This window comes from Natator depressus, chromosome 23 (assembly GCF_965152275.1).
Source record: "Natator depressus isolate rNatDep1 chromosome 23, rNatDep2.hap1, whole genome shotgun sequence".
In the NCBI taxonomy this organism is placed as follows: domain Eukaryota; kingdom Metazoa; phylum Chordata; order Testudines; family Cheloniidae; genus Natator; species Natator depressus.
Window position 1 is genome coordinate 3,204,794 of NC_134256.1, and position 26,702 is coordinate 3,231,495.

Here is a 26,702-nt window from a genome sequence, read left to right on the forward strand (position 1 = left end):
TGAGACTATAACTCAGAGCTCTTGTTCAGAACACAAATCCACCCTGTCTCTCAGAGATGAGTTAGAATTTAATGAGCATGGTCTGCATGGAAATACTTCACAACAGTAGAGAGCAAGTAGAAATGTCTCTGGAGGATATCTGCCATGATACAAATGCAGACGTGATTAAAACTCCTTTCCTACTATGCCGGGAACTTTACAATCCCACGACACCTCTCAGCGCGGAGGCGCTTATTTCTTCTTCTGAACATGGGCGCAGTCATATTTCCCACGCACTATTTTGAGCTTCACCCCAGGCAAGTCCTGTGTCCTTCCACCTTCCACCAGCACAATACTGTGCTCCTGCAAGTTGTGACCTTCTCCGGGAATGAAGCAGACCACCTCCTTGCTGTTGCTGAGCCGCACCCGGGCGCACTTTCTGTTGGCAGAGTTGGGCTTCTTGGGCTTGCGAATCATGGTCTTGAGGACCACACCCTTGACCTGGGGGTTGCCAAAGGTGGGGCCGAGTTTGGGTGGGGGAAACTTTGGCTTGCCCTTACGGTGCATCTGGTTGAGGGTTGCCATGGTGCGGGTTTCCAGCTGGCCCAGAGCTTGGGTTAATGGCCATCTCCCTGGTACGAAGGCATGAGGGAAAGCACTGATACCTATAAGGAAGAGAAGTTTCATTAATTACCACTTGGGAACAATCCGACTAATCCAAGCTGGCATCCCTTTCTGTACCAATGGTCCATCTATTCCTGTAGGAGACCAGAACAATGGTCCATCTATAATAATGCCTAGCTCTTACCTAGCACTTTTCATCAGTACATCTCAAGGCACTTTGCAGAAGAGGTTAGCATCGTCATCCCCATTTTACAGATGGGGAAACTGAAGCACATGGAGGCACGTGACTTGCCCAAGATCACTCCACAAGCCAGCGACAGAACCAGGAATAGAACCTGGGTCTCCTGAGTTCTGCTCTAGTGCTCTCTCCACTAGGGATTACGTCTCATGCTGTGCTATCTAGTATAGCATCAGACATCTTTCTAATCCATTATCCCACCTCTTGCCATGCTAGATAGGACCGTAGTACCCTGCCTCCCAACTGTGCTTCAGAGAAAGGCATAAACCCCTGCCCAATTATTCAAATTGTGCAGCCCTAGGATTATTTCTTCCTTTTCCCTGGCTGGTTGTTCCTGGAGCAACAAAAACGATAAGCGATTTAGAACAGAGTTTCTCAATGACCAGTCCGTGGAGCAGCGCCGGTCCCGGAGATCTCTCTCACACAGTTTAGGAGGCATCAAGACGGTCCCTGGTATTGAAAAGCTTGAGAAACACTGATTTAGAAGACCTACGGGGAAAGGCTGAAAGAACTGGGCATGTTTAGTCTAGAGAAGAGAAGACTGAGGGAGAACAGGATAACAGTCTTCAAATATGTACAAGGTTGTTATAAAGATGACTAATCAATTGTTCTCCATTTCCTCTGAGGGGAGGACATGAAGGAATCAGCTTCGTTTCAAGGGAGATTTTGGTTATATATTAAGAAACTTTCTAACTCCAAGCATGGTTAAGTACTGGAACAGGTTACCGAGGGAGGTTGTGGAATCCCTGTTGTTGTCTAACCTTTGCTTAAAAACCACCAATAGACCTGCCAGGTATGGTCTATTGATAGTTACGCCTGCCATCCTGCCTCAGCACAGGGGGAAAGGCTAGATGACTTCTCGAGGTCCCCTCCAGTCCAATATTTCTATGAAGACTGGGAGCCAGTATAGTTGCTAAATGCATTTTTTGCATAGCAAAGCAATACAGAGCAACACTCCAGCATCAATCAGACTCAAAGTAATGAATAGAAACAGATACATACTCCATCTCAAAGGTGGTGCCAGCAACCTCAGGAAACCCCTGCATGACATTCTCCGCATTAAAAGCTCACTAAAGCCCCAGAGACCACGAATACAAGTCCCCTGGAAGAAAGGAAAACAGGAAGTTAATATTTCTGGTGGGCAGGAACTCCAGCTACCACATTGATAGGCACGGTCTCAGTCAAGTGAGACAAGATGGTTTATGGGATTGGTAACTGACTACAGAGCTTATCATTTTAAAATCACTAGCCCAGAAGAAAAACGAGTGAGAATTGTTACTATCTGACAGGGGTTTGTTGCTCTACGTGGCACGAGTCTGGCAAGCCTCTGCCCAGTTCCTAGGCGGAATGACGCATCCAGGTTACAAAGCTGCTCCTTTGCCAAGCACTAAACAGAGTCACAGACCCACTTTCCTAGAGCAGATTCCTGCAGATTCGGATTGAGGCCTGCTGAAGGGTCCCAGGGTGCATGTGCGTGGAAGGCTTAGCCTGTTCTCTACCTGTGTGGGGACACACCTGGCCCACCACGGCTAGGAATCTGACAACGGTTTTGAAAAAGGGGGCACAGTACCGGGGGCAAGGCAGGGAGGTGGGTGTGGGATTTTTCAGCAGGACAAGTCAGCTGATTTGGGGAGGGTACAAATCCCCTACGCCCCCAAGTGGTTGGGAGGGGAAGAGCAGGATAGGCACCAGATTGGGAAAAAAGGGGGGGGGGGAGGGAACACCCACACCCGCAGAGGAGCAGCTAGGAGGGGACCACGAAGAGGAGAGGAAACGGGGCCCTCTCCCAGCCCCAGAGCAGCTGTTGGGGGAGGGGGGGCGGCTGAAAGGCGGGGCACTAAGTGGGGAGGGGGAATGGGAAATCCTTTGCCCTCTGCCAATCACAGGGGGGCAGCTTGGAGGAGAATGGCGAGAAGTTAGGGCACCAGCTGGGGGCGGGGAGAAGAACCCCCCCGCCCCAACCACCGAGGGGCAGCTGGGGGGAAGGAAGGGGGGGGAGTTGGCAGGGGAACGGGAGGGGTCTTCCCCTGACCCGGGCTTCAGATGTGGGGGGGGAGGGGTCCCCCCCCTCCAGAGAAACCGGTGGGGGAGGGGCGGCGCAACCCCTCGCTCTCCTCCCCGCCATCCACACTGACCTCACTCCGCAGCCGCCATCTTGCCTTCCCCTCCCCCGCACAAGCCCTCCGCCGCTCGGCCCCGCCCCCCCACTCTCTGATTGGCTCCGACCGCGCCGCCTCTCGGTTGGCCACGCGGGAGCCCCGCCCCTCCACCGCGCTTGGTCGGTCAGCGCGCGGGGAACCTTGCCCCTCCTCTGATTGGCCGGGGAGAGCCCGGAGGCGGGAGCATGGTGGGGAACTATGGGACAGCGCAAGGGTCATTCCGCGCACCAGTCACAGCCCTGAGTACAGCGCAGCCGGGGGGGCGGGGCTGGGAACCAGGACTCCTGGGTTCTATCCTCAGCTCTGCTGCTGAGTCCCTTCAGGCCACGTCCTCTTCCCCTCTCCAGGCCAGAGCTTGTCCCACTGCAGCGTGGGGGGAGGGGAGAGGCCAGTGGGGCTGGGTCGCTCGCTGCCTAGGGAAGGCTTTGGGAGCCATGGGGCAATAGCCCCACCCAGCGCGCCCAGCCCCTTACTGGCTGCCAGGGGCGCTGTTGCCCCAGCGGGCGATACCGAGGCAGCTGCCCCCCACCGCTGGTTCGGCCTTTAGTTGCCCCGGCCAGCTTCCCTGGGAGGAACGTGTCTTGCAGAGCTGTCTCAGGCTTCACACGCTGTTTCACACACACCCCGGCACGATCCTGAGCTTCGCCCCCCTCTCTGAGCATGCCGGGCAGCAGCCTCTCCTCCGCTGGCTTCTCAGCCGCTTGCAACCTGCTGCTCAGGGAACTGGGGGCACAGCTACCTACCCCTCCTGGGCCAGGCCGCCCAGCAAAAACTCAGGGAGAGCTCTTCCCCTACAGCCCCCGCACTGCATCATTTAATTACCACCCCACTGCAAGCTCCTGTCCGCTGCCTCCTTCTCTCTGAGCTGTGCCTGGTCCCCACGTTTCTTCCTCTCATTGAAAGCACCCACACCACATGCTGTTCAGAAAAGCACTTTAATCTTCATTAACAAGCTGCTTATGTCATATTCAGCGACTCCATTTCAGGCCAGAGCCCTCTGAAACTGAACAGCTCATATACTCGCTGGCCCCTCTTTTCTGGTTGGGGACCAGCTGAAAACTTCCATACCCTTTTATTGATAAAAACAATTCAGACCAACAGGAAACCCATTAGCTCTCTCAGTAACTAACCTACCAGGGATTTCAGCCCAGGCCCATGGGATCATTTTAAACAATAGCAGCCTTGCTCCAAGTGCCACCATCCATTCTGGCTCTCTCCGCACCAAGGGAATGGGCTGGGAGGTTGCTCAGTGCTAGGACTGTATAGCTACCCTAAGCCCCTTCTCAATCTCTCCGGTGTAAACCAGGCCTAAGACCATTGGAGTCAGCAGGCCTCATTCTTCACTCAATCATTTGAGCAGTAGGAGAATCAGAGCCTCGGACTTCAATGGGGGCAGAATTTGGGTTTTTGAGACAGGTAACACAGAGCACCAGATCCCCCAGCATCACGCCTCCAGGTCAACAGGACGGTATCCCCTGCTGGTGTAAGAGAGCAAAGACACCAAGGGCAGGACACTGGTTTATACCAGCAGTAGTTCTGGCCTGTCTTTACTAGTAGGGCTAAGGCCCATCCCGATGGCTGTACGCAGGACAAGGTGATGCACTGAAGGCCGTCGCTGGGCCAGGTGGCAGAAATTAGACCCCAGTCCCCTAGAAAGGTCTTGCCCGTCCACCCCTGCTGGGCGTGGGTTCTGTGGCTCCACCTATAACCCTCTGCTCATGCCCCGTGATCATGCGTTAGTACAAGAGTAGACTTTGCCTTACGCCCACATCGCCCCCCCCCCGCAATGGGGAGGGAACTGCACCAAAGTACTGCTAGGCCCCGGTTCTGGTCTCATGTAGACCTGTGTGAATCTGCAGTCACTCTTCTGGAGTCTTTCCAGATTTACACACTTCAGAAGCTGACCCTTGGTTTATGTCAGCAAAAGGCCTGAGCGTCTACCACGCCCGCTGGCTTTGCTGGGATCCGAGTGCAGTGAGAACAGACCTGAAGGTTACGTTCCCCATAAACTCCGGGACAATCAACAAGCAGCTATTTACGTCTGTCCAAGGGCTGCCCAGTATGGTATTCTCACGAGCGCTGCACTACCCGAAGCTGGCAGGAGGTGGGTTCTAACCCCCGTTTCCCCAGAACCATGCAATCTAACTAACATGGGGGGAGGGAGGGGTATTTTGCTCACCTGCCTGTGAATCTGGATACACATCAGACAGGCAATGCCACAGGCATCAGCTGGCAGAAAAAACTCTTCCGTTAACAGAACACACAGCGAGCTCCCAAACCAAATCTCTGCAGCTTCCTAACAGAAATGTGGCAGAGAGGATCTGACAACTCCTCCTCATGGTGGTAAAAAAAAAAAAAAAACAAACCACCTCAAAGAACTATTTTTATAACCCCTTCACGCTCTGATGGCACAATCCCAAAGCCCCACAAATAATGGCACAAGCCCAGTTGTTTCCATCTTTACAGACTTGTTGCTTCTGCTGTGCAGGGGCAGGTTCACAGGCACTAGGAACCTCAAGAATCGCCACGATACTCTTTTGTCCTGTGCAGAATGAGGCTGGCCAGAAAGAACGGACCGAAAAAGCGTAGGGGCATATTAATTTAAAGGAGACGCACCCCTCTGATTTGTTCTAGGACGGGAGAGGAGCTCGCAGCGGCAAATGGAGATCATCATTCCGGCTCGCGTGAGAGACTCGTGGAGACCCGCTCCTGGCTCTCAGCTGAGCTTCACCATGACTGTGGAGTTGGTGATCCGTGCGCCGTAGTGTCCTGCCCAGAAATGAGTGTCCTTCCCTTTGTGGAGGAAATGCACATACCGGACTCCGCGGCCGTGCCGCCTGAACCAGTAGGACACCTGGGAGGGAAGGAAAAGGAACCCAAACTGATCTCTGGACCCTGTCACAAATCCGTGTGCTCCAGAGAAAGTCGGGGCTACGTAGACTGGTGAAGATATTCTTGCAGGGCAGGGGCTGGGCAAAACGGAATAGCCACTGTGGAGCGAGTGGGGGGTCGGAGAGCAGGCCTGCCCCACACTCTCCCCAGACTGGTGGCCTAAGTTCCCTGTAAGGTGCTTGGCCATGCAGCAGCCTATTTAGCTCTGTGCAGGTGCTCAGGGCGTGGCCAGGGCACCCCTTCCCTAACTCAGCCACGGTCGTGGGAGGGGTGGCCTGAACCTCCCATGGCCGGGGATGGGCGCCTATTCCCTGGCCCCAGCCCCAAAGCTGCTGCGGGGAGAGAGGGCTGGGGGAGCACCAGAGCACCCTCCTGCACCCCAAACCCCTCATCCCCAGCCCCACCCCAGAGCCCACACCCCCAGCCAAAGCCCTCACACCCCTGCACCCCAACCCTCTGCCCCAGCCCTGAGCCCCCTCCCACACATCACCTCCATATTGGTTCACATAACCAGGGTGGATAAAAATCAATGATTTAAGGAAAAAAAAAAAAGGATTTTTTGATAAAATGCTTTTTGAGGAAAACACTTATCTAAAGATAGTTTTAATTAAGATATCTTTGAGCTATAATGTATCTCATCATGGAATAGAGATTATAAATTCTAATTCTATAGTATGAGACAATATATTCATGTAATGCTTAAGAAAAGTTTTGTAAATGAGTTCCAATAGTTCATGGATTAGGGACCCAATTTTATGGGGTTCCAGGGGCTTCTGTATAGATTATTTAGGTCAGAGGTGGGCAAACTATGGCCCGTGGGCCACATCTGGCCCACAGGACTGTCCTGCCCTAGAGCTCGTGGCTGGGGAGGCTAGCCCCCGGCCCCTCCCCTGCTACCTCAGCTCGCCGTGCCGCCAGCACGTTGGGCTGCGAGCTCCTGCCGGGCAGCGTGGCTGCGAGAGCCCCCGGCCTGCCCCAGTGCTCTAGAGTGCGCTGCGGCGTGGCTGGCTGCGGCCAGGCAGCGCAGCTGTCAGTCCTGGTGCTCCGAGAGGCATGATAAGAGGGTGGGGGAGTTGGATAAGGGGCAGGGAGTCCCAGGGGGCAGTCAGGGGACAGGGAGCGGTTGGATGGGGTGGAGGTTCGGGGGGTGGGGAGGGCGGCTGGGATTGGATAGGTGTGGGAGTCCCGGGGGGCCTGTCAGGGGGCCAGGGGTCTGGATAGGGGTTGGGAAAGTCAGGGGACAGGGAGCAGAGGGAATGGATGGGTTGGGGATTCTGAGGGGGTGTGGGAAGTGGAAGGGGACGGATAGGGATGGGGGCCAGGCTGTTTGGGGAGGCACAGCCTTCCTTACCCGGTCCTCCATACAGTTTGGGAACCTCAATGTGGCCCTCAGCCCAAAAACTTTGACCACCACGATTTAATCTATCTACCCAATGGGACTCAGTGCTCAGTCTAGAAGATACCATCAGAGATGCTTAGTTTTGCAGTTCTCAGACTGTGGATTTGTGTCTCCAGAGGTAACATGCTTGTTAACAGCAAAAATGTTTTAAAATAAATATATAGAGGTGAGAAATAACAGGCCTCAACCCTACTGTCCCTCTGCAAATTTATGTACAGTCAGTCCCTTAACTCTCTCTAAGAGTGCAGTTTCAAAAAGTTCAATGAATAGAAGGTTGTTGGGGGTGGAATAGATCTGGACAAGAAGAAGTCTGGAGCTAAATGTAAGAAGGGAGGGACAGGCAGTAGAAACAAAAGTGAAACTGTTTGAGCAGCATATTCCAGAAGTCTTGAGGTCTTTCTGAGTGTAGCCTTCGTTGATCTGAGATCTACCATACCATTCTCTCACTAGAAGGGAAAACCTATAATGGCAGCAGGCCATAAAAGAGACCCAATTTGGGTCTCATCTGTCTCGGAGTTGTGACGAATATGTATAAAACAAGCAACAAGAATGCACTTTTATGTAGAAATCCAGGATTAAATGGAGTCTTCCTGACTAGTGATTTAAATCAAATCCACCCTGCACATAACAAAATTCATTCCGCACATGGGTGGGAAAAATTAGAGGGAGCACTGGTGGTGACTCCCGTCCCACAGGTCTGGGCCCGACTCCAGCCGCTTGCAGAATTCGGAGGAGCTGGCTAGAGCAGTGGTCCCCAACCTTTCTTGTGGGAATAGCATATTGCACCCGCAGGCACCGAGTTGGGGACCCCAGCGCTAGAGCGTCATGGAACGCGAGTCTCCGTGCACAGGTGGGGCCATTCCTGCCTCCTTCCTAGCCCTGGTGCAGCTGGATACAGAGTGTTGCTTGCCGAGTGGAGCAGGCAGGCAGAGATTTGGGGTGGGGGTGGGGAAAGAGGGGCTGAACGCCCACTAGCCCTAGCCATCTGTCGCCGGTGGTGGGCTAATGGATAGAGGACTGGATGTCAGGAGACCCGTGTTCTATTCCTCTCTCTGCCGCCACCACCACCTGCACCTACGCTCCTCCGTAATAAAACCTACATAATTTTACAAATTACGCCCACTTCATCCCTACCACTTTTCAATGGTAGATCTCAAAGCGCTTCACAGTATGGTTATCCCCCTTTCCCAGGGGAACTGAGGCACACGGAGGGGAAGTGACCTGCCCAAAGTCAACCCAGTGGCTGAGTCGGTTCTAGAACCCAGGCGTCCTGACTCCCTGTCCCTTAACGTTCCCAGAGAGCGGGCAACGGAGCCGGCTCACCTGGTGATACTGCGCATCGTTCCACTGCTGTATGGGATCGGGGCTGGCCTGGAATTTAGCAATTACAGTTCTTCCGTCGGCAGCCAGGAGCTTGACGCAGATGGAGTATTCACAGCCACAGTCTTCCCGGGCGCCCCACCTGGGGGATGGGAGCAGACGTTGGGGAACAAGCGAGAGGGAGACAGGACACAGGCCCCCGAACGTAAAAGGTAACAGGAATCCTGGGAACACACATAGCCGAATCCAACACATGCAGCACCACCGGGTTTTTGGTCCCCATCAGTCAGGAGATTTGTACCAGCATCTTAGCTCCAAGCACCGTAACATCCTCACCCACTGTTCTTGTCTAGCCCAGCAACTTCAGGGCAGCCCGTCTACGATCCTAGCCAGCAAGTCCGAGAACAGACGCAACCTGCGAATATGCATTTGATGCAAGCCCCAACCAACAGTTGGGTGGGAGAAACTCACTGTTAAAAATCCAGCCCTTCTCACTGCTTTAATTAAGGGCTAAGAGGGCTCCCAACCCACATCTCTGGGTCCTCCAGCAAAAAAAGAGATCAAAGAAGGTTCAACAGGCCTGATATTTTTAAGGTTTAAAAAAAATAAACCAACCAACCACCCCAAAACAAACCCAAACCCTTTGATTTTGAGGCACAGGTGGCCCCTATAACTAGAAATAAAGGAAACTGCAGGTGTCTTATTTTGGACATCAGAAATCAGGAGCAAAGACACAAACCCATTTCTTTCAGCAGGTGACCATTAAAGCCTCTAGAGAGAAGAGGGTGAAACTTACCAATCGGAGATGTAGATTTCCGGTTGGTAGTTATCCAGCAGTTCTTCCCACAACCCCTGCTTTAGAAGATCTACGAGCTGCGATTTGATGCACCACCTACAGAGGGGAAAAGGAAACCCTAATGAGATATTGCAATCGCACCTAACTGAGATCAGGGCCACATTGTGCTGGGCGCTGCACAGACTCTGTGGACACTGGGGCGGGGGGGGGGGGGGGGAAAGAGTATTAGTGGACAGGTGTTGAAATCCGACTGTAGCTAGGGCAGCTGTGGTTTTAACATGTTGGCAGGTCAAGATGAACTCTAGGAGGAGACAATCGCTGTCCCAAAGAGTTCATGGTGTAGACACGGTGGACAAAGGGTGGGAGGGGAAACCAAGGCACAGACAGAGGAAGTAGTTTTTGTTCAAGGTCACAGAGCAGAGCCAGAAACAGAGCTCAGGTGTTCAAGCCTCCGGGCACTCCCGCAGTACAGCTCCCTGTTTAGACAGGCAACGCTGCCATAAGCCATGATTTGAACTCATGGGGTCAGCTCCCGCAGTGCAAATAATGTCTGCTATAGGAGCTTGCTGGGGCAGCTACACCTGGGGCTGGAAGCAGGGCAAATCAGCAGTACAGAGAAGGCCTCGTAAATCTGGGGCGACACCGTTCCCAGTTCTCCCCTGCCAGACACCTTGGGTTGATACCGACACCTGGGTAGCGTGCGTTTGTGTGTGTGTCACGATAACGCAAGGGCAGCACAGAGTCAGGGCCTGCATCTGATCTTGGTTATACCGCTGCAAATCCAGAGCGACTCCCCTGAAGTGACTCCAGATTTACTTAGGGCTTGTCTACACTGGCAAGTTTCTGCCCAGCAAAGCAGGTTTTTGCACTCAAACGGAAGACGTGTGCACGCTGCCAAGCCACTTTGTGCGCAGAAACGCCGCAGTTGCAGCGCTGCAAAAAAACCGTAAGGCTATTTGCAGAGCACTCTATTGCCAGTGTACACACTTGATGGCTTTCTGTGCTGTAACTGGCTTCCGGAGCTGTCCCATAATCCCTCAAGTGACATCCCAGGGTGTCCCCCTTTCCCTGCCTCAGGACTGGTTGCTTTCTGCCACTGTCTGAACTTAGAAGACAGCATGCTGACACACTCTCTGTCCCCCAAAACACACACACAGTCTCTCTCCCCCCCTCCGTCCGTACTGCATAACTGAATCCACACTGGGGGCTTCTGCTAGCACCGCTCTCTTCCCAATACCTGACCGACAGATCTGTGCCGGCAGGAATCTGTAGCGTAGCCCTGGCCTAAATCCAGAGCCACTCCGGAGTTACTGGTGTGTACATATATTTGGGACATGACAGTACAAGCTGCAGGGCAGACTCAGGCCTGGCACCTCTGGGTCTCATTTATGCTGGGTCGATCCAAGTGACTCTGGATTCATAGGGGCACATGCCAGACCAGGACCAGACTGGCCTTTGGAGAACGGGTAGCTCTCTGCCGCACACAGAAACTGGGGGGCAAACGGGAAGGCCCACGGGATACACTCACTCAAAGGATGAGACGAAGCAGGTCTGGGCCGGGGCGCCCTCGACTGGGCAGCGGTTCTCTTCCACCTTCCAGCCATTGCCCCCATGCTCCACCTGCCAGTGACAGAACTGATCTGTGGGAAGACAATGCGTCAAGAGAAGGGGGGCAAGGTGTGGTGGAAGCTGGTTTGATGGGGCGGGGGATGACGCCCTGGTGGGCACCCATTCCCAGGGGAGGGGGAGGAGTGGGTTAATGTGGATCTCGAAAATAAACCGGGAGAGAAATAAATATCTGGGGAGGAGGGTTTGCTAGGGAGGAGGGAGACTCCCCCCCCCGTTTCCTGACACCCTTCCTTCACACCTGCCAGACCCCAGGCACCTTTTTGCCCCAGTGCCCTCTCATCACCCCCTCCCCCACCAGTGATAATTTTCTCCCCTTCCCCCACTCTGGGGCTCCCTCTCCTTTGCCCCCCCCAACCCACATACTCCTCCCCATATACACACTCCTCAGTGCTCCCCATTCACCTCCTGCTCTCCCACCTGGTTCCCCCTCCTCCAATGCCCTCTGCCCCACCGTGGTACCTGGCACTGTCGGAAGACAGCTTACTGGGAGAGATGGACCATGGGTCTGACCCACTATGGCCGTTCTTGTGGTGTCCCCCGCTCCTGCCCTGGACTCTCTCCGCCCCCTTCCCATGTTCCCACCTGTACCTCTCCCATGGTCCCCTCCCATCCCTACTCCCCCTTTCCTCACCCCCTCCCATAACCCCCCCTATAGTCCCGCAATCCTCGCCCCCTCCCATGGTCCCCTCCCATCCCTACTCCCCTTTTCCTCGCCCCCTCCCATCCCTACTCCCCCTTTCCTCGCCCCCCCATAACTCCCCCCATAGTCCCACAATCCCCACCCCCTCCCATTCCTACCGCCCCCCTCCCCTGGTCCCCTCCCTCCCCTAATCCCCCCCATCCCTCTCCCACGCCCCCTCCCCTAATCCCCCCCATATATTCCCCCCATCCCTCTCCCACGCCCCCGGGCTGGCACCCACCCTGCCCGCAGGGGTTCCGGAGCAGGTTGCGCCCCAAGGGCTCCAGCAGGCAGATCCGGCTCCACTGCGGCGGGAGGCAGAGGCGGGCGGCCGCCAGGGTGGCCCGCAAGCCCGGCCGCCTCTCGCCCTGCAGCCGCCACACCGTGGGCCCGTCGAGGAGGTCCCGCCAGCGGCGACACACCAGCCGGCAGCGGGTCACCAGGAGGCGGCCCGGCACCCAGCTCAGGATCAGCGCCAGCAGCTCGTCCGGCAGCAAGTCCGGGTCCGGGTCCGGGTCCAGTGGGGCCGGGGGAGCCCGGCTCGCCGCCTGCCCCATGGTCGGGGAGCGGCCTGGCTAGCTCAGGCCCAGCTACCGCTCCTCGCTGCATCCGCTCATGTGATCCCCGGCCCGGCCCCGCCTTGGTGCCACCCCTGGCCTCGTTTACATGGCTGCAAACTGAGCACCGGATTCTCCCCCGCTCTCGTTTATATGGGTGCAAAGCGAGCACCGGATTCTCCCCTTGCAACCCGGGGGCTGCTTGGAAGAGGATGCGGGAAACGCCCCCAGCTCCGGCTTCCCCGCTCAGCTCAGCTGCAGGGTCTGATCGCCGGCTGGCGTAAATCGGCGTCGTCCCCAACCCCCACTGTCCCTGGTGCCCCCCCTCCTGTACACACTCCTCAGTGCTCCCCATTCACCTCCTGCCCCACTCCCCCGCACAGCGCTCTCCCACCTGGTGTCCCCCCCGCACCTGGCATTGCCCACTGTCGGAAAACTCGCAGCCCCCTTGCTCTCCTAGAGCTAGGGAGAGAACCCAGGAGTCCTGGCTCCCAGCCCTTCACCCCCAACCACTAGACCCCACTGCTCTCCTAGAGCTGGGGAGAGAACCCAGGAGTCCTGGCTCCCAGCCCCACCCCGCCTCTAACCACTAGACCCCGCTGCTCTCCTGGAGCTGGGGAGAGAACCCAGGAGTCCTGGCTCCCAGCCCCACCCCCACCCACTAGACCCCACTGCTCTCCTGGAGCTGGGGAGAGAACCCAGGAGTCCTGGCTCCCAGCCCCACCCCGCCTCTAACCACTAGACCCCGCTGCTCTCCTGGAGCTGGGGAGAGAACCCAGGAGTCCTGGCTCCCAGCCCCACCCCCACCCACTAGACCCCACTGCTCTCCTGGAGCTGGGGAGAGAACCCAGGAGTCCTGGCTCCCAGCCCCACCCCGCCTCTAACCACTAGACCCCGCTGCTCTCCTGGAGCTGGGGAGAGAACCCAGGAGTCCTGAGCCCCCAGCTTCTTTTCCGGTGTGTGGCCTTTGCCGCCGGGCAGCCTGGGCACATGCCCTGACCCGGGAGTGCGGCTCTGCCTCCCTGGCCGGCTGCCACTAGCCCACGGCTCGCTCGGTGCTTCCTGCGGGCTGACGTCCTTCCGCCCCTGCCCTGCAGCACCTGCCGGGCGGGCGGCGGAGGGAGCCGACAGCAGCCGGGGCAGCCTGGTGCGTGCATCGAGCTGACCGGGCTCAGCCCTGGGAGGACAGCGCGGGAGCCCTGGCCCTGCGGGCGGCTGCGGAGGAGCGAGGTAAACGCGATTGCGGGGCTAGGGAGACCCCTGTACCGGCAGGGGTGTGTGAGCGAGTGGTTAGAGCGGGGGGAGCTGGGAGCCAGGACTCCTGGGTTCGATCCCCAGCTCCGGGAGAGCAGCGGGGTCTAGTGGTTAGAGGCAGGGTGGGGCTGGGAGCCAGGACTCCTGGGTTCTATCCGCAGCTCTGGGAGGGGAGTGGGGTCTGGTGGTTAGAGCAGGGGGGCTGGGAGCCAGGACTTCTGGGTTCGATCCCCAGCTCCGGGAGAGCAGTGGGGTCTAGTGGTTAGAGAGGGGTGGGGCTGGGAACCAGGACTCCTGGGTTCGATCCCCAGCTCTGGGCGGGGAGTGGGGTCTAGTGGTTAGAGCAGGGGGGCTGGGAGCCAGGACTCCTGGGTTCTCTCCCCAGCTCCAGGAGAGCAGCGGGGTCTAGTGGTTAGAGGCAGGGTGGGGCTGGGAGCCAGGAGTCCTGGGTTCTATCCGCAGCTCTAGGAGGGGAGTGGGGTCTGGTGGTTAGAGCAGGGGGGCTGGGAGCCAGGACTTCTGGGTTCGATCCCCAGCTCTGGGAGGGGAGCGGGGTCTAGTGGTTAGAGAGGGGTGGGGCTGGGAGCCAGGACTCCTGGGTTCTCTTCCCAGCTCTGGGAGGGGGTCTGGTGGTTAAAGTAGGTCAGTGTTGTTGACCTCCCAGGGCTGGTTCTATTCCCTGCTGTCTCACAGACTCTCCATGTGACTTTGGGCAAGTCCCTTGCTACGTGCTGTGCCTCAGTTTCCCCACCTGCACAAATGGGGTCAATGACACTGAACCACCTCCATCGGGGTGGGGGTGGCTGAGAGCAGCCAAGGAATGATTGATGATGTCATCAGCACTGAAACTGGTACGCAGCAAATTGCAGAGCCCAGGCATCTGCAGTCTGGCTGCTGCCATGCGTGGGAATGCCACAGTGGGGTAGAAAGCTCCCAAAGCTAGAAATAGAACCCAGGCGTCCTGATTCCCAGCCCACAACTCCTGCTCTAACCACTAGATCCTGCTCCCCTTCCAGAGCTGGGGAGAGAACCCAGGAGTCCTGGGTCCCAGCCCCCCTGGTCTAACACAGCACCCTGACCTGAGAAGCGCCAGTTCTTCCTTCCTCATTCCCCCCCACCCCCGTCTCGTGACCTGCTCTAATGTTGCAACACCGGCCTCTGGATAACCCAGCCAGCCAGGTCAAGCTGGCGTCTCTGCCGGCCTGTGCCCCGTCCCCTCCAGCGAGGAATCCCTGAGGTGGATCCATCCCTCGGTGCTTCTCCAATGACTGATTTCTTGGGCCTCGCTAGGTTCTCCCATCACCCCATGGCTAAGGGAGCTGGGGCTTTAATGCCAGGGCAGGGGGCAGTATGTGTGTGTGTGTGTGGGCGCTGGTATCTCCCTGGCACTATTCACTCCGTGGTTGCACAAGTTGTCCGTTTGCAAGGTTTCCCATCTGGCACCAGCCGAGCCCTTAACTAATTGGGGTTCTGGGCAGAGTTGGGGGGCGGGATGGCTGGTGTGGGTGGCAGCTTAGGTAACAGGGTGTGCCTGTTTGTCTGTCTCTGCTCTGCTCTCGGGTTCGCCCAGGAGTGGGACTCCGGGCTGCCCGTCCTGGTGGGTCAGCGTGGTGCGGCGGGGCACCTGCTTAGTGCCACGGGGCAGAGCCAGGAGCAACTGGCAGGGGAGGGGCAGCCGGTGTCAGCCTGGGGCTTGAGGTGGGAGGGAGAATTTTGGTTGCTGTCCCAGGGCCCCCCATCCCCCTTCTGCCAGGGCTCCCCAACCCCTCCCCAACAGACTGTATCCCCCTAGCCCCCCTTTGTGAGGGCTCCAGGGCTGTTTTTACAGGCATCCCACGCCCGGTGCTGAGATGCAGCTGCCTCTGGGGTGGTGTGTGTTGGCTATCTATACAGGGATCCACCACAAGGGATGTGTTTGTCCCCTGCAGCCGGCTCCCCAATAACTCTGCTCCTACACCCCATCAGGGAGCCCCAGAGCTAGCTCCCCCAGGACCTCCTCCTAGCCTCCCCACTAGGAGACACCCGGACCCAGCTCCCCCTGACCCCTGCTCCCAGCCCTCCATCTGGGCCCCCCGAGATCCAGTCCCCCATCAGGGTCCCCCCCTAACTCTGGGAATTTTGAACTCTGCCCCCCAGGAGCTGTCTGGCCTCACCGCTGACGTATCAGGCTGCGGAAATCAGAGCCGCGTGGCGCTGACTCAGGACCACAGGAGGATCTGACCTGCTCAAAGGCCAGCACCCCACAGCTTTCGTTTCCCCATCCCTCTTCCACACGGCTGGGAAGAGCAGGGCGAGGATGGGGCTGCACGGCTGGCTCTGCCTGCTCTGCCTGGTGCTCCCCTGGCTGCTGTGCCAGGGCATCCGCCGCACCCAGCCCGAGCAAGTGCATCTCTCCTACCCAGGTGAGGCTGTCGGGGCTCCGCCTCCTGGCAGGGGGACCAGGGGTGGGGCAGACTGGGAGCCCAGCTCCACTGGGTTATTGATGTTTATATCACCGGGCCTGGGGTCCCCAGCTTTGGGAGGGGAGTGGGGTCTAGTGGTTGGTAGGGGGAGTTGGGAGCCCAGACTCCTGGTTTCTATCCCAGCTCTAGGAGGGGAGTGGGGTCTAGTGGTTAGAGCAGGGGGGCTGGGAGCCAGGACTCCTGGGTTCTATTCCCAGCTCAGGCAGTGACCACTTTGTCTGGCTTCAAGTGAGTCCCTTCCCCTCTCTGTGCCTCTGTCACGGAGTGTGTGGGAGTCCAGGCCCTGCACCCCTCTTCCTGGGATTCACTGAGACTCTCAGCCAGCCAGTAAAACAGAAGGTTTATTGGACAACAGGAACACAGTCCAAAACAGAGCTTGTGGGGACACCCAGGACCCCTCAGTCAAGTCCTTCTGGGGGAGCAGGGAGCTCAGACCCCAGCCCTGGGGTTCCCTGTGTTCCTCCACCCAGCCCCAAACTGAAACTAAACCCACCCAGCAGGTTCCCTGCTGCAGCCTCCGTCCACATTCCTGGGCAGAGGTGTCACCTCCCCCTCCCCCTCCTGGCTCAGGTGACAGGCTCTCAGGTCTCCCGTCCCCAGGGCACATTCCCAGGTCAACACTCCCCCCTCCCTGCTGCGTCACATCGTCACAGCCTCAGTTTCCCAACCCCCTGCAAACACTTCCCTGCCTCAGTTCCAGAGTGTTGGTGAGACGGGGGAAGGTTGAATCAGTTTCTCAGGCAGATTCAGCTCCTTGGAAACCAAGATCTGGCTCCAGGCCTGGCCATAGGCCCATCCATGCCTGGCCGGAGGGTTGGAGCCAGAGGCTGGTTCTGGGGCAGGGTAGGAGCATCTGGAGCCGGCTCTGTGTGTAATTGGCCCTTGTAGCACCTAGACAGAGCCGGTGGGAGGGAGAGGGCCGGCATCCCGGGGAAGACTCGGGCTCCGAGCGCTCACCAGGCTGTTCTAACCCTGGCAGGCGACCCCACCGCCATGACCGTCACCTGGACGACCTTCGACCCGGCCGGCTCCATCGTGGAGTTCGGCCCAGAGCCGGGCGGGGCCTTCACCACCTCCGCCAAGGGCCAAGCCAGCCGGTTCGTGGATGGCGGGTGGTTGCGCCGTAGCATGTTGATCCACCGGGTCACCCTGCGGGGTCTGGCTCCCGGGCAGCGCTACGGTAAGCGGGGGCCCGGCCGCGGATCCTCTCCCGGCAGTGGGCCCGGCACACTGCAGACTTCGTCCACGCCAAGCCACGTCCACACCACCAGACTGAGGGACAGAGACATGGGGGCAGGGCTCTAGAAAGGGGTGCCCACAGGGAGGGGGCGCACAGGGCCATAGAGACCTGGGGATATGCACTGATGGGGCGGGGGGGGCGCGTGCCCAGAAACCCGGCCACGCTCCCTGACGCCTTGTCACGCTCACGCGTGCCCTGACACGCGGGGCACGCACACAAGCACAGTGCCCCCCAGCAATATCCACCATCACCAGGTCCAAATCTGCGTTGGGCCCAAATACACCCCCACCCTGAGCATCCAGCCATGCACACTCCCCAATCTCTCTCTTTCGCACACGCAAGCACGCGCGCGCGCACACACACAGCTCCCAGCTAGTCAGATCCACGTGCACACAGCCCCCGGCCGTGCAAACTCTGCTGTCTGTGCAATCACGTGTGAACACACATAGAGCAGGGCTCATCCCCTCCAGCAGGGACGGGGACACACACACACACACACACACGAGAAGCAGGCGTCTGTGGTGACCAGATGTCCCGATTTTATAGGGACAGTCCCGATTTTTGGGTCTTTTTTCTTATATAGGCTCCTATTAGCCCCCACCCCGTCCCGATTTTTCACACTTGCTGTCCGGTCACCCTACAGGTGTCTGAGTCTCTCCCTGCTCTTCCCCTGTAGCTTATCGCTGCGGGAGCCCGCTGGGCTGGAGCCAGCCCCACAGCTTCCGGGCTCTGCCGAATGGCACCGACTGGAGCCCGCGTCTCGCTGTCTTCGGCGACATGGGGAACATCAACCCCCAGTCCCTGCCCAGGCTTCAGCGCGACACGCAGCTGGACATGTACGACGTGATCCTGCACGTAGGTCGGTGTCACGCCGCGCTCCCCCAGGCCCTGGGATTGGGGCTGGAGAAGGGATGGGCTCAGGGGGCGGGGAATGGGACACGGGGCCTTTTCCCTCTAGGGGGCGCCAGCTCCCATCCCATCCATGTCAGGAATGACCGACAGTCATCCCCATCTCATGACTGTTGGTGCCCCCTGGAACGAACTCGCTGGGTCCGTGTCCAGCTCCTAGGATGGCAGGGCCCATGTCCCCCAAAGCACTGGGGGCTCTAATTGCCCCCCTCGTTGGGGATGTCAGCCAAGGACTAGACTCACCTCTCAGCAGGGCCAGCCAGAAGGGGGGGGCAAGTGGGGCAATTTGCCCTGGGCCCCGCAGGGGTCCCCACGAGAGTTTTCGGTGGCACTTTGGCGGCGGGGGGGGGTCGGTCCTTCAGTGCTGCCGAACACACCCGGGGTGAAGGACCCGCCACCGCTCCTTCCGCTCCGAGTCTTCGGCGAAGTGCCCTGAAGACCCGGAGCGGAAGGACCCCTGCCGCCGAAGATCCCAGGCCCCCTGAATCCCCTGGGCGGCCCTGCCTCTCAGCCCTCGAGAGCACCCCTCTCCCCTCCACGGATTAGAGCAGGATTCAGAGGGCATCAAGCCAGCATTGTCGGCTTCAAACTGGGGGGGTAACCTCAAATCTGGGTAAAATCTGCACCTAGGCTGCCCCCTGCCCCCAGGGCAGAGCAGCCAATTCACTGTGATCCTCTTGTCTTTCCCAGGGGATTTTGCCTATGATATGGACCAGGTAAATTCTGTATCCATGCTGCCTCTTTCGCCTTCACTTCTCCTCCGGCTGCGCCCCATCCTGCTCCCCTCCATGTCCGGGGGGCTGGCCCCACTCACTGGTGTCTCTGCAGTGGAGATCTAGGGCCGACGCTGACAGGGGTCCCCCAGGGGAAGGGGCTGTGTGCTCATCTCCAAGGGTTTCTAGCAGAGATGCTTGTGCCCCCATGTATGTACATTCACCTGTGTGCGTCCCACCCGGCCTGTATGGGTCTCTCTACCCTGCATGCCTCATGGACTCAGTGAGGTTTACAAAGCTGCTCCAGCCCTGGAACTAACCCAGCTGGCAGAGGCTGGCACGTGGGGGGTGGGGGTTTGATTCCCGCACACGGCGACTTGCCCAGGAGGCCGGTATTATGAGCCCAGGCCCATGGGAGATTGGAACTGCTTCGGGATGTGCTAGGGAGCTGTGTAGCCTGCGATGGGAATTGAAGCAACGATGCTAGGCGGGTTGGCCCCGTCCACCCCACACCCCATCCGTGCCCTGGTGGCCATGTATGCAAACGCACACACGTGTTTGCATTTGCACACGGATCTGCCCACCCGCTTCCAGGCATGTGGCCCTCCAGCCACCCGGGGTACACGCAGCCCCCAGGCATGTAAATGTACTCCGAGGGTGCAGCGTTCCCAGGTGCCTCGGCTGATGCGACTGTCTCTGGGGTGTAGTGTAATGCCATGGTCGGAGATGCCTTCATGCGCAAGATAGAGCCCATTGCCGCATCGGTGCCATATATGACGTGCCCGGGGAACCACGAGGAGAAATAGTGAGTGGGGGGAATTTGTTGTCCTGGGAATCTCTCAGCCTGCGGTTGGGGCGGGGAAAGGGGTGGCGGAGCCGGAGGTGTCTCCATCTGCTCCCGGGGGACGGACTAGGAGTGGCAGCTTAGAGGCCAGGGTGAGGGGTGCATTAGGGATGCTTGAGATGCCGGGCTGGGAATTGGAAGGGTTAAAGCCATCCCCCCCCCACACACACCCACTGCAGCCCCTAATTGTTCTTCCCTCCCCCAGCAACTTCTCCAACTACCGTGCCCGATTCAGCATGCCCGGTGACACGGAGGGCCTGTGGTACAGGTGAGCACCCCACCTCGCCCCCAGGGGGCAGCATTCCAGCCCCAGGTGCCCGACCCTGGCAGAGGTGCAGGGGGATAAGAACACCTGGGGCAGGACTCTCTGGGCCTGGCCGTACTTGGTTAGAGTGTGTGCGTGAGGGGGTTGGAGGGCGCCTGGGTTCTATCCCAGCTCTGGGAGGGGAGTGGGGTCTAGTGGTTAGAGCAGGGGGCTGGGAGCCAGGACTCCTGGGTTCTATCCCAGCTCTGGGAGGGGAGTGGGGTCTAGTGGTTAGAGCAGGGGGCTGGGAGCCGGGCCTCCTGGGTTCTATCCCAGCTCTGGGAGGGGAGTGGGGTCTAGTGGTTAAAGCAGGGGGCTGGGAGCCAGGACTCCTGGGTTCTATCCCAGCTCTGGGAGGGGAGTGGGGTCTAGTGGTTAGAGCAGGGGGCTGGGAGCCAGGACTCCTGGGTTCTAGCCCAGCTCTGGGAGGGGAGTGGGGTCTAGTGGTTAGAGCAGGGGGCTGGGAGCCAGGACTCCTGGGTTCTAGCCCAGCTCTGGGAGGGGAGTGGGGTCTAGTGGTTAGAGCAGGGGGCTGGGAGCCGGGCCTCCTGGGTTCTCTTGCTCCTACTGACTCACTGTGTGTGTTGAGGGGCAGGCTGCTTCCCCCATCGTGTACCTCAGTTTCCCCCCAGCATAGCACAGGGCTCATCCTTTGCCTTCCCTCCCTTGTCACCATATGATTCTGCTTCTCTGCCCCCGAGCTGGGACATCGGCCCTGCCCACGTCATCTCCTTCTCCACTGAGGTGTATTTCTACCTGAACTATGGCCGCCACCTCGTCCAGGAGCAGTACCAATGGCTTGAGAGAGACCTACAGGTAGACATGCCCCCAACCCCCCACCCCCGCTGCCACCCGCCCAGACTGTCTCGCTCACAGACTCTCTCTCTCCCCCCTGGCGGCAGGAGGCCACGCGGCCGGATCGGCGCCGGCGGCACCCGTGGATCATCACCATGGGGCACCGGCCCATGTACTGCTCCAACAATGACTTAGACGACTGCACGAAGCACGAGAGCATCGTGAGTGGGGGGAGCTGCTGCGGAGGAGAGAGGAGGATGCTCTTGCACCCAGCAGGGAGGGAGCTGAGTGGGGACCTGCAGATTGATCCAGGGAGGCCGTTCCAGGGGGCGGGGGGACCTCGCTGGAGGGCCTTAGGGAGAGAATGTGGGGCAACCCACCAGGCCCCCTGCCAGCTGCTGATTCCCCCCTCCCCCCCGCTGTCTTTCTCCTCAGGTTCGCCGAGGGCTCCCCCAACATCAGTACGGCCTGGAGGACCTGTTCTATAAATACGGTACCCGCTGCCCCTCACCCCCCATCCCTCCAGCCTCCCCCGGCAGCACCCCCTAGGGGGGAACCTGGGAAGCTCCCCCTGCAGGACATGCGCTGGAGCTGTCAGCTGGAGCCCCGGGGCGATGGGGGGAAGGGTGGCGGGGTGGCACCAAGGCGCTTTGGGGGCTCATGCCGACCAGGACGGGCTTCTGTCACTTTCTGGGTGTCTCTGTGTCATGCAGCCCTAGCCCAGAGCCCTGCCACCAGCAGCCGGTGCGTAGCGTGGGGATGAGCCAGCCTGGGTACTGATGCAGGGAGACCCCCAACGGGCCTGAGTCTCCCCTGCTGAGCCCAGTCCCTCTCCCCGGACACTCCCGGACGTCAGTGACAGCCCACACCCCAGGGACTTCGGGCCCCCGGCACCTTTCTCAGCTCTGGCCTCGTGCGCCCCCCCAGGTGACAGGCACCTCCAAGGACTTCTCTGCTTCTATCTCCTACTGTCTCTGTTTCCAGTCCCGCGAAGGATTCCTGGCGCCGCAGGCTCTGTCCCCCGTCGTGCTGGTTAAGGGGCCTGCCCCCCTACCCACCCACTCGTTTAGCTTGATGGCTTTGGTTGCTTTTTTCATCGCCCTCCGAGGTCTGGCCTTGCTCAGTTTATCCCGCAGGCCCAGGCAAGCGGGTGGCATAGCATTACCTTCTGTAGGGCAGGCTAGGTTTAGGTACCTGCTTGCGTAACTCCTTTTCGTGCCTGTTCCCAGCCCACCTTTCTCATTCTTTGTACAGTATGGACTCATATGAAGGACCAACGGGTCCCGGTTGGTATATGATCCCTTCCACGTGTCCTTGTAGAGACACAGATTATGACAGTTGGGGCAATGAATATTTCTTTCCCTGTCTCCTACCTGGACTCTCCCGCGATTCACCTGGGAACATGGGCTGAGCCCCACATCCTATCTCTTAAAGGGCCGGCTTGCCCAGCGGCAGAGCCCCAGGGCAGAGCATGCCTAGGCCCCCAATCCAGCCATGGGTCTAAGATCCAGTGGCCAGAGTCCTGAGCCAGTGCTGTCCTCTCTTCACCAGGTGTCGACCTAGAGCTGTGGGCCCATGAACACTCCTACGAGAGGCTGTGGCCGGTCTACAACTATCAGGTGACTCCTGATTGGGGTGGGGGGGGTGCGGGTGTCTGGGGGGGGTCTCTCCGGGGTCGCTGTCCAGCCTGGTTAGGGGTCCAAGATCTGAGTCTGAAATGACCCCGTCTGCCTCCCCCCACTGCAGGTCTACAATGGCAGCACCAAATCGCCCTACACCAATCCCCGCGCGCCCGTCCATATCATCACCGGATCGGCTGTAAGTGACAGCGGGGGCCCGAGCCTGGTAGCGTGGCGCCCAGCAGCACGGGCCGATACCAGCCGCCACGGGCCCGCCTCTGCTCACCATGCGAGTCAATGGTGAAACCTACCGCTGACGGCCGCGGGGCCGGGCGTCTCTGCCCACGGTTTAAGGGCCTGATCCCGTTAAGCGCCAAACACCACCTGAGTGGTGCTGAGTGCCCTCAGATCCCATTGAAATTCAGTGTGGGCGCTTCCAGGATCGGGGCCTAATTTAGATGCCTGTTGGGGGTGTTAGTTTAAGGGCAAGAGTACGAGGAGTGGAGCTGCGCCTGATCCTGTCCCGGGACAGTCCCGCTGCGTGGGAGTAGGGCAGGATTGGGCCCCAGCTGCCCAGGGGATGGATGGGTTGGGGTAAGAGGCTCCATGAGAAGATGGAGGGATCAGGAGAGGAGGGGTGAAGCTGGGAGCAGACTGAGAAGAGAGAAACTGAGGCATGGGCAGGGCAGTGATTCGCCCAAGGGCACCGGGGTCTCCATCCAATGCTCTATCTGCTAGGCCACGTTGCCTTGAAAGGGGTAGGGGGTGGAGGGATTGATGTGCAGTGCAGATGGGGCTGAGGCAGTGGGAGGAGGAGTTTAGCTAAGGGGAACGAAGCTAAGATGTAGCCCTGCCCTCTTTCTCCCCCCCGCCCCAACGTGGTCATGCAATGGGCTCTGCCCCCCTCCATCCCCCGCAGGGCTGTAAGGAGAGGCTGGACTGCTTCGTCCCCTACCCACGGGAGTGGAGCGCCCTGCGCATCAAGGACTATGGCTACACGCGCCTGCAAATTGTCAACCGCAGCCATATCTGGCTGGAGCAAGTGTCTGACGACCAGGTATGGCATGGCCGGCGGATGGACCCCCACCAACGCCCACCCCGTCCTGCCCGATCCGATCCCTACCTGGGCTGGCTCAATGTGCATTGGACTGTGCAGTGGACCCATTGCAGGGGTATCTGGGCACTGAACATTAACCACTAGACCCCACTTCCCTTCCAGAACCAAGGATATAACTCAGGCGTTCTGACTCCCAGCACCCCTCTGCTCTAACCATTAGACATCACTCCCCTCCCACAACTGGGGAGAGGACCCAGGAGTCCTGCCTCCCAGCCCCCCCTCCCGGCTCTACCCACTGGGCCCCTGTCCCTCTGAATGCTACCACCTGGACAGCTCCTGCCATAGCAACCTCTCCCTGAATCTCAGCTGGCACCCATGGGGTGTTACCACGAGGCAGTGGCAGAGAAGGGAAACCCCGGGGGTAAAGCAGCGCTGAACTCTCCTCCAGCCTAGGGTGGGAGAAGTCTGGAGCTGGGCGGCTCTGGAGAAAGGCACAGGCATCTGGGCTTGTCCAGCTCCAAGCAGATATAGGGGGCAAGCAGGGAGGGGAGCAGGGTCTAGCGAGTAGAGTGAGGAGTGGGGGCTGGGAGTAGGTGCTGAAGGCTGTTGGGAATCTGGCTCCTGTGTTGCGGGAGCTGGGTGGGAAGCCGGGCAGATCCCTGCTGTTTTGGTCCTTCTAACTTCGATGGGTTCACACTGGAAATGGGCCTGAGCCATGGAACCTCCCAGAGTTCTCCCCACCTCTCTCCAGAGCAGCCTAACATTGAATTCATATCATCAGGGTCTTGACTTCCAGCCTTCTCTCCTCTAATTGCAAGACCCCATGCCTCTCCTAGCGTTAGGAGTAAATCCAAATCCCTGTAGCTGCGGTTTGCGAAACATGGATGTTTCCTTTGTTAGAAACGTGATAATCAACTTCATTTGAATGCTTAATCGGTGCTTCAGATTAAGGGGGCTGCAGGGGAAGGGTTTAGTGAAATCCAGAATGCGGGTCTGGTGGAGGGGAAATAGCTCTAGAGAGCTGGGGGGATAAGGCACATCTTCATGCCACTGGGGCTATATTGCAATCCCATCCCTGCCACCAGTGTGAATGTGTCACGGAGTCACCGAGTGATGCTCTGGAACTGCCCCCTACGAAGCCAGGCAGGACTCTGGGGCAGCCTCCTCTCTGTGAGCAGCCTGTCTCCAGGGCAAGCAGCTCACACAGCTTCCACCTTCCTGGGGCTGACCTCGGGGCATTCAGCATCCCCGTCCACACCGTGCGCTTCCCGCAGTGAGTCCGCTCAGGCGGGGTCCTGGGGAAGCCAGAGGGTCCTGCACCCCAATTCCACAGTCAGACGTGATTCTCAGCCAGCCAGTAAAACAGAAGGTTTATTAGACGACAGGAACATGGTCTAAAACAGAGCTTGTAGGTACAGGAAACAGGACCCCTCAGTCAGGTCCATCTTGGGGGGCAGGGAGGCCAGAGCCCCATCTGGCCTCCCTCCATTTCCCCAGCCAGCTCCAAACTGAAACTCTCCAGCCCCTCCTCTGGCCTTTGTCTCTTTCCCGGGCCAGGAGGCCACCTGATCCCTTTGTTCTCCAACACCTTCAGTTGGCACCTTTGCAGAGGAGGGGCCCAGGCCATCAGTTGCCAGGAGACAGGGTGTCGGCCATTCTCTGTGCAGACACCATCACACTGGCCCCCTAGGGCTCTGCCACAATCACACAGCCTTATCCCACCACCTGGATACTTAAGAACTGCATCGGGGAAACTGAGGCACCCACACAGTATTCAGGGAAAACATTAAGAACATTCCCACTTCGTCACAGAATGAATCTTGCCCCTTTGTGGTCCCAATCCATCCCTCCCGTCCCCATTCCCGACACGTTGCCATAGACCCGCCCTGGGTTCTGAGGCTCACCATGAAGCTTGTCTTGGGTTCTGAGCAGTGGGGAAACATCCCCTGGAGCCATCCCTGAACCCAAGTCCTGGTTTTGTCTTTCAGGACGGGAAACTTGTGGATGGGATCTGGCTCATCAAGGAGTTGCACGGCCCCAAAGCTTGGCTTTAGCCCGGCAGCAGGCACCCAGCCCTGAGTTGAACAGAGGGACTGCATCCCTAGGAAACTCTGAATTCCTCGCTATCTGGCTGGAGTCAGAGCTCCCTGCACGGCTACAAACTAAACTGATCAAATCCAAAGGCCGCTCTTGCAGGCCGTGATGTATGGCACTGGAAGGACACGTCGGACCCTGCAGCTGGGTCTTTATAATGGTGAAAAAGCGCTTTGCTGCAACTGAGCGTATTAGGTCTCAGAGCACTTTATACGGGTGGGGTTCTGTCTGTGTATTCCCATTTATAGATGGAGAAACTGAGGCACAGAGACAGGAAGAACATTGACCAAAATCTTAGATTTAGGGGTCTTGCTTTCCAGTCTTCCCTCATCACTAGATCCCATTCCCCTCTCAGAGTCAGGAATAGAACCCAGGAGTCCCCCCTGCTCTAACCACTACACCCCACTCCCCTCCAAGAGGCAGGAACAGAACCCTGATTCCCAGCCCCCCTGTTCTAACCACTAGATCTGCCCCTCGCATTTCAGGAATAGAACCCAGGCATCCTGACTCCCAGTCCTTTGTTCAATCCACTGGCCCATTCTGCCTCTTAGGAAAAACCCCCCTAGATCTAAAATGTTCTCTAGCCTTTACCTGGGGCATCTCCGCTGCTTGATTTCTTCTGGCTCTCAGACTGTGTGCGGGGGGAAGGGGTGCCGGGATCTGATGGTTTTCTTTCCTTATTTGTTCTTTCCTCCATGAGCTGAGCCTCCGTACCAGGCCGTCTCCCCTGCTGCTGGTTCCTGTAATGCAATAAGCCCTACACGGAGCTGCAAGGCGGCAAGGGATGGGGCTAGATTTGCCTTTTGCCATCAAGCGTGGCCCATGGTACATCTCTGAGGTTCGTTGTATGATCCTTAAATCTTCGAGCTACACGCTGGGTCTTTTGTATTGATGCTTTGGAAATTAACAAAACAAAATCAAGCTCAAAAGGTGTGCAATGCTCATCTCCTTCAGACGGCGCTTGATTTGCCTTTGGTGCCTTGACTGTTTTAGGGCCAGATTCTGCTCCGGTGTAAATCAGGAGGCGCCCCCTCCAAATCCTTGAGTCACCGAGAGGAGACTTCGGCTCTGTCACCGGCCCCATTAAGGGGAGGTGGGCTCAGCCCCACCTGGGACTGATCAGCTGCCTCCTAGTTGAA

The 26,702-nt window shown here is 58.4% G+C and overlaps 3 protein-coding genes across 3 annotated transcripts; 1 reads left to right on the plus strand and 2 right to left on the minus strand.

Annotated features, from left to right (window-relative positions):
- Positions 1–50: 50 nt before the first annotated feature.
- Positions 51–3,028, minus strand: MRPS12 (mitochondrial ribosomal protein S12). Its single transcript, XM_074937881.1, has 3 exons — positions 2,977–3,028; positions 1,844–1,943; positions 51–644 (listed from the first exon to the last, which is right to left on the minus strand). The coding sequence occupies exons 2-3, from the start codon at positions 1,899–1,901 to the stop codon at positions 232–234; spliced, it is 471 nt and encodes a 156-aa protein (XP_074793982.1). The 5' UTR covers positions 1,902–1,943; positions 2,977–3,028; the 3' UTR covers positions 51–231.
- A 2,420-nt stretch (positions 3,029–5,448) lies between these two features.
- On the minus strand, positions 5,449–12,544 carry LOC141976743 (F-box only protein 17-like). The gene is made up of 5 exons (XM_074937879.1): positions 11,957–12,544; positions 10,936–11,047; positions 9,408–9,503; positions 8,615–8,753; positions 5,449–5,854 (listed from the first exon to the last, which is right to left on the minus strand). Exons 1-5 carry the CDS (start codon positions 12,270–12,272, stop codon positions 5,717–5,719), a joined length of 801 nt encoding a protein of 266 aa, XP_074793980.1. The 5' UTR covers positions 12,273–12,544; the 3' UTR covers positions 5,449–5,716.
- Positions 12,545–13,219: 675 nt separating this feature from the next.
- On the plus strand, positions 13,220–26,467 carry ACP7 (acid phosphatase 7, tartrate resistant (putative)). The gene is made up of 14 exons (XM_074936994.1): positions 13,220–13,502; positions 15,663–15,928; positions 16,968–17,168; positions 17,905–18,087; positions 18,828–18,853; positions 19,558–19,655; positions 19,900–19,962; positions 20,700–20,814; positions 20,901–21,014; positions 21,229–21,286; positions 22,345–22,412; positions 22,540–22,611; positions 23,332–23,469; positions 25,458–26,467. Exons 2-14 carry the CDS (start codon positions 15,823–15,825, stop codon positions 25,521–25,523), a joined length of 1,308 nt encoding a protein of 435 aa, XP_074793095.1. The 5' UTR covers positions 13,220–13,502; positions 15,663–15,822; the 3' UTR covers positions 25,524–26,467.
- Positions 26,468–26,702: the final 235 nt, after the last annotated feature.

Coding starts and splice junctions, on each gene's coding strand:
- MRPS12 (XM_074937881.1), bottom strand. CDS start 1,901: ATGCGGAGAATGTCATGCAGGGGTTTCCTGAGGTTGCTGGCACCACCT. Junction 645..1,843: donor GGCACCACCTTTGAGATGGA/GTATGTATCTGT, acceptor TCTTCCTTATAG/GTATCAGTGCTTTCCCTCAT.
- ACP7 (XM_074936994.1), top strand. CDS start 15,823: ATGGGGCTGCACGGCTGGCTCTGCCTGCTCTGCCTGGTGCTCCCCTGG. Junction 15,929..16,967: donor AGTGCATCTCTCCTACCCAG/GTGAGGCTGTCG, acceptor TAACCCTGGCAG/GCGACCCCACCGCCATGACC. Junction 17,169..17,904: donor GGCTCCCGGGCAGCGCTACG/GTAAGCGGGGGC, acceptor CTTCCCCTGTAG/CTTATCGCTGCGGGAGCCCG.
- LOC141976743 (XM_074937879.1), bottom strand. CDS start 12,272: ATGGGGCAGGCGGCGAGCCGGGCTCCCCCGGCCCCACTGGACCCGGAC. Junction 11,048..11,956: donor CCGGAACCCCTGCGGGCAGG/GTGGGTGCCAGC, acceptor GTCTTCCCACAG/ATCAGTTCTGTCACTGGCAG. Junction 5,855..8,614: donor ACGATGCGCAGTATCACCAG/GTGAGCCGGCTC, acceptor CTTCCCTCCCAG/GTGTCCTACTGGTTCAGGCG.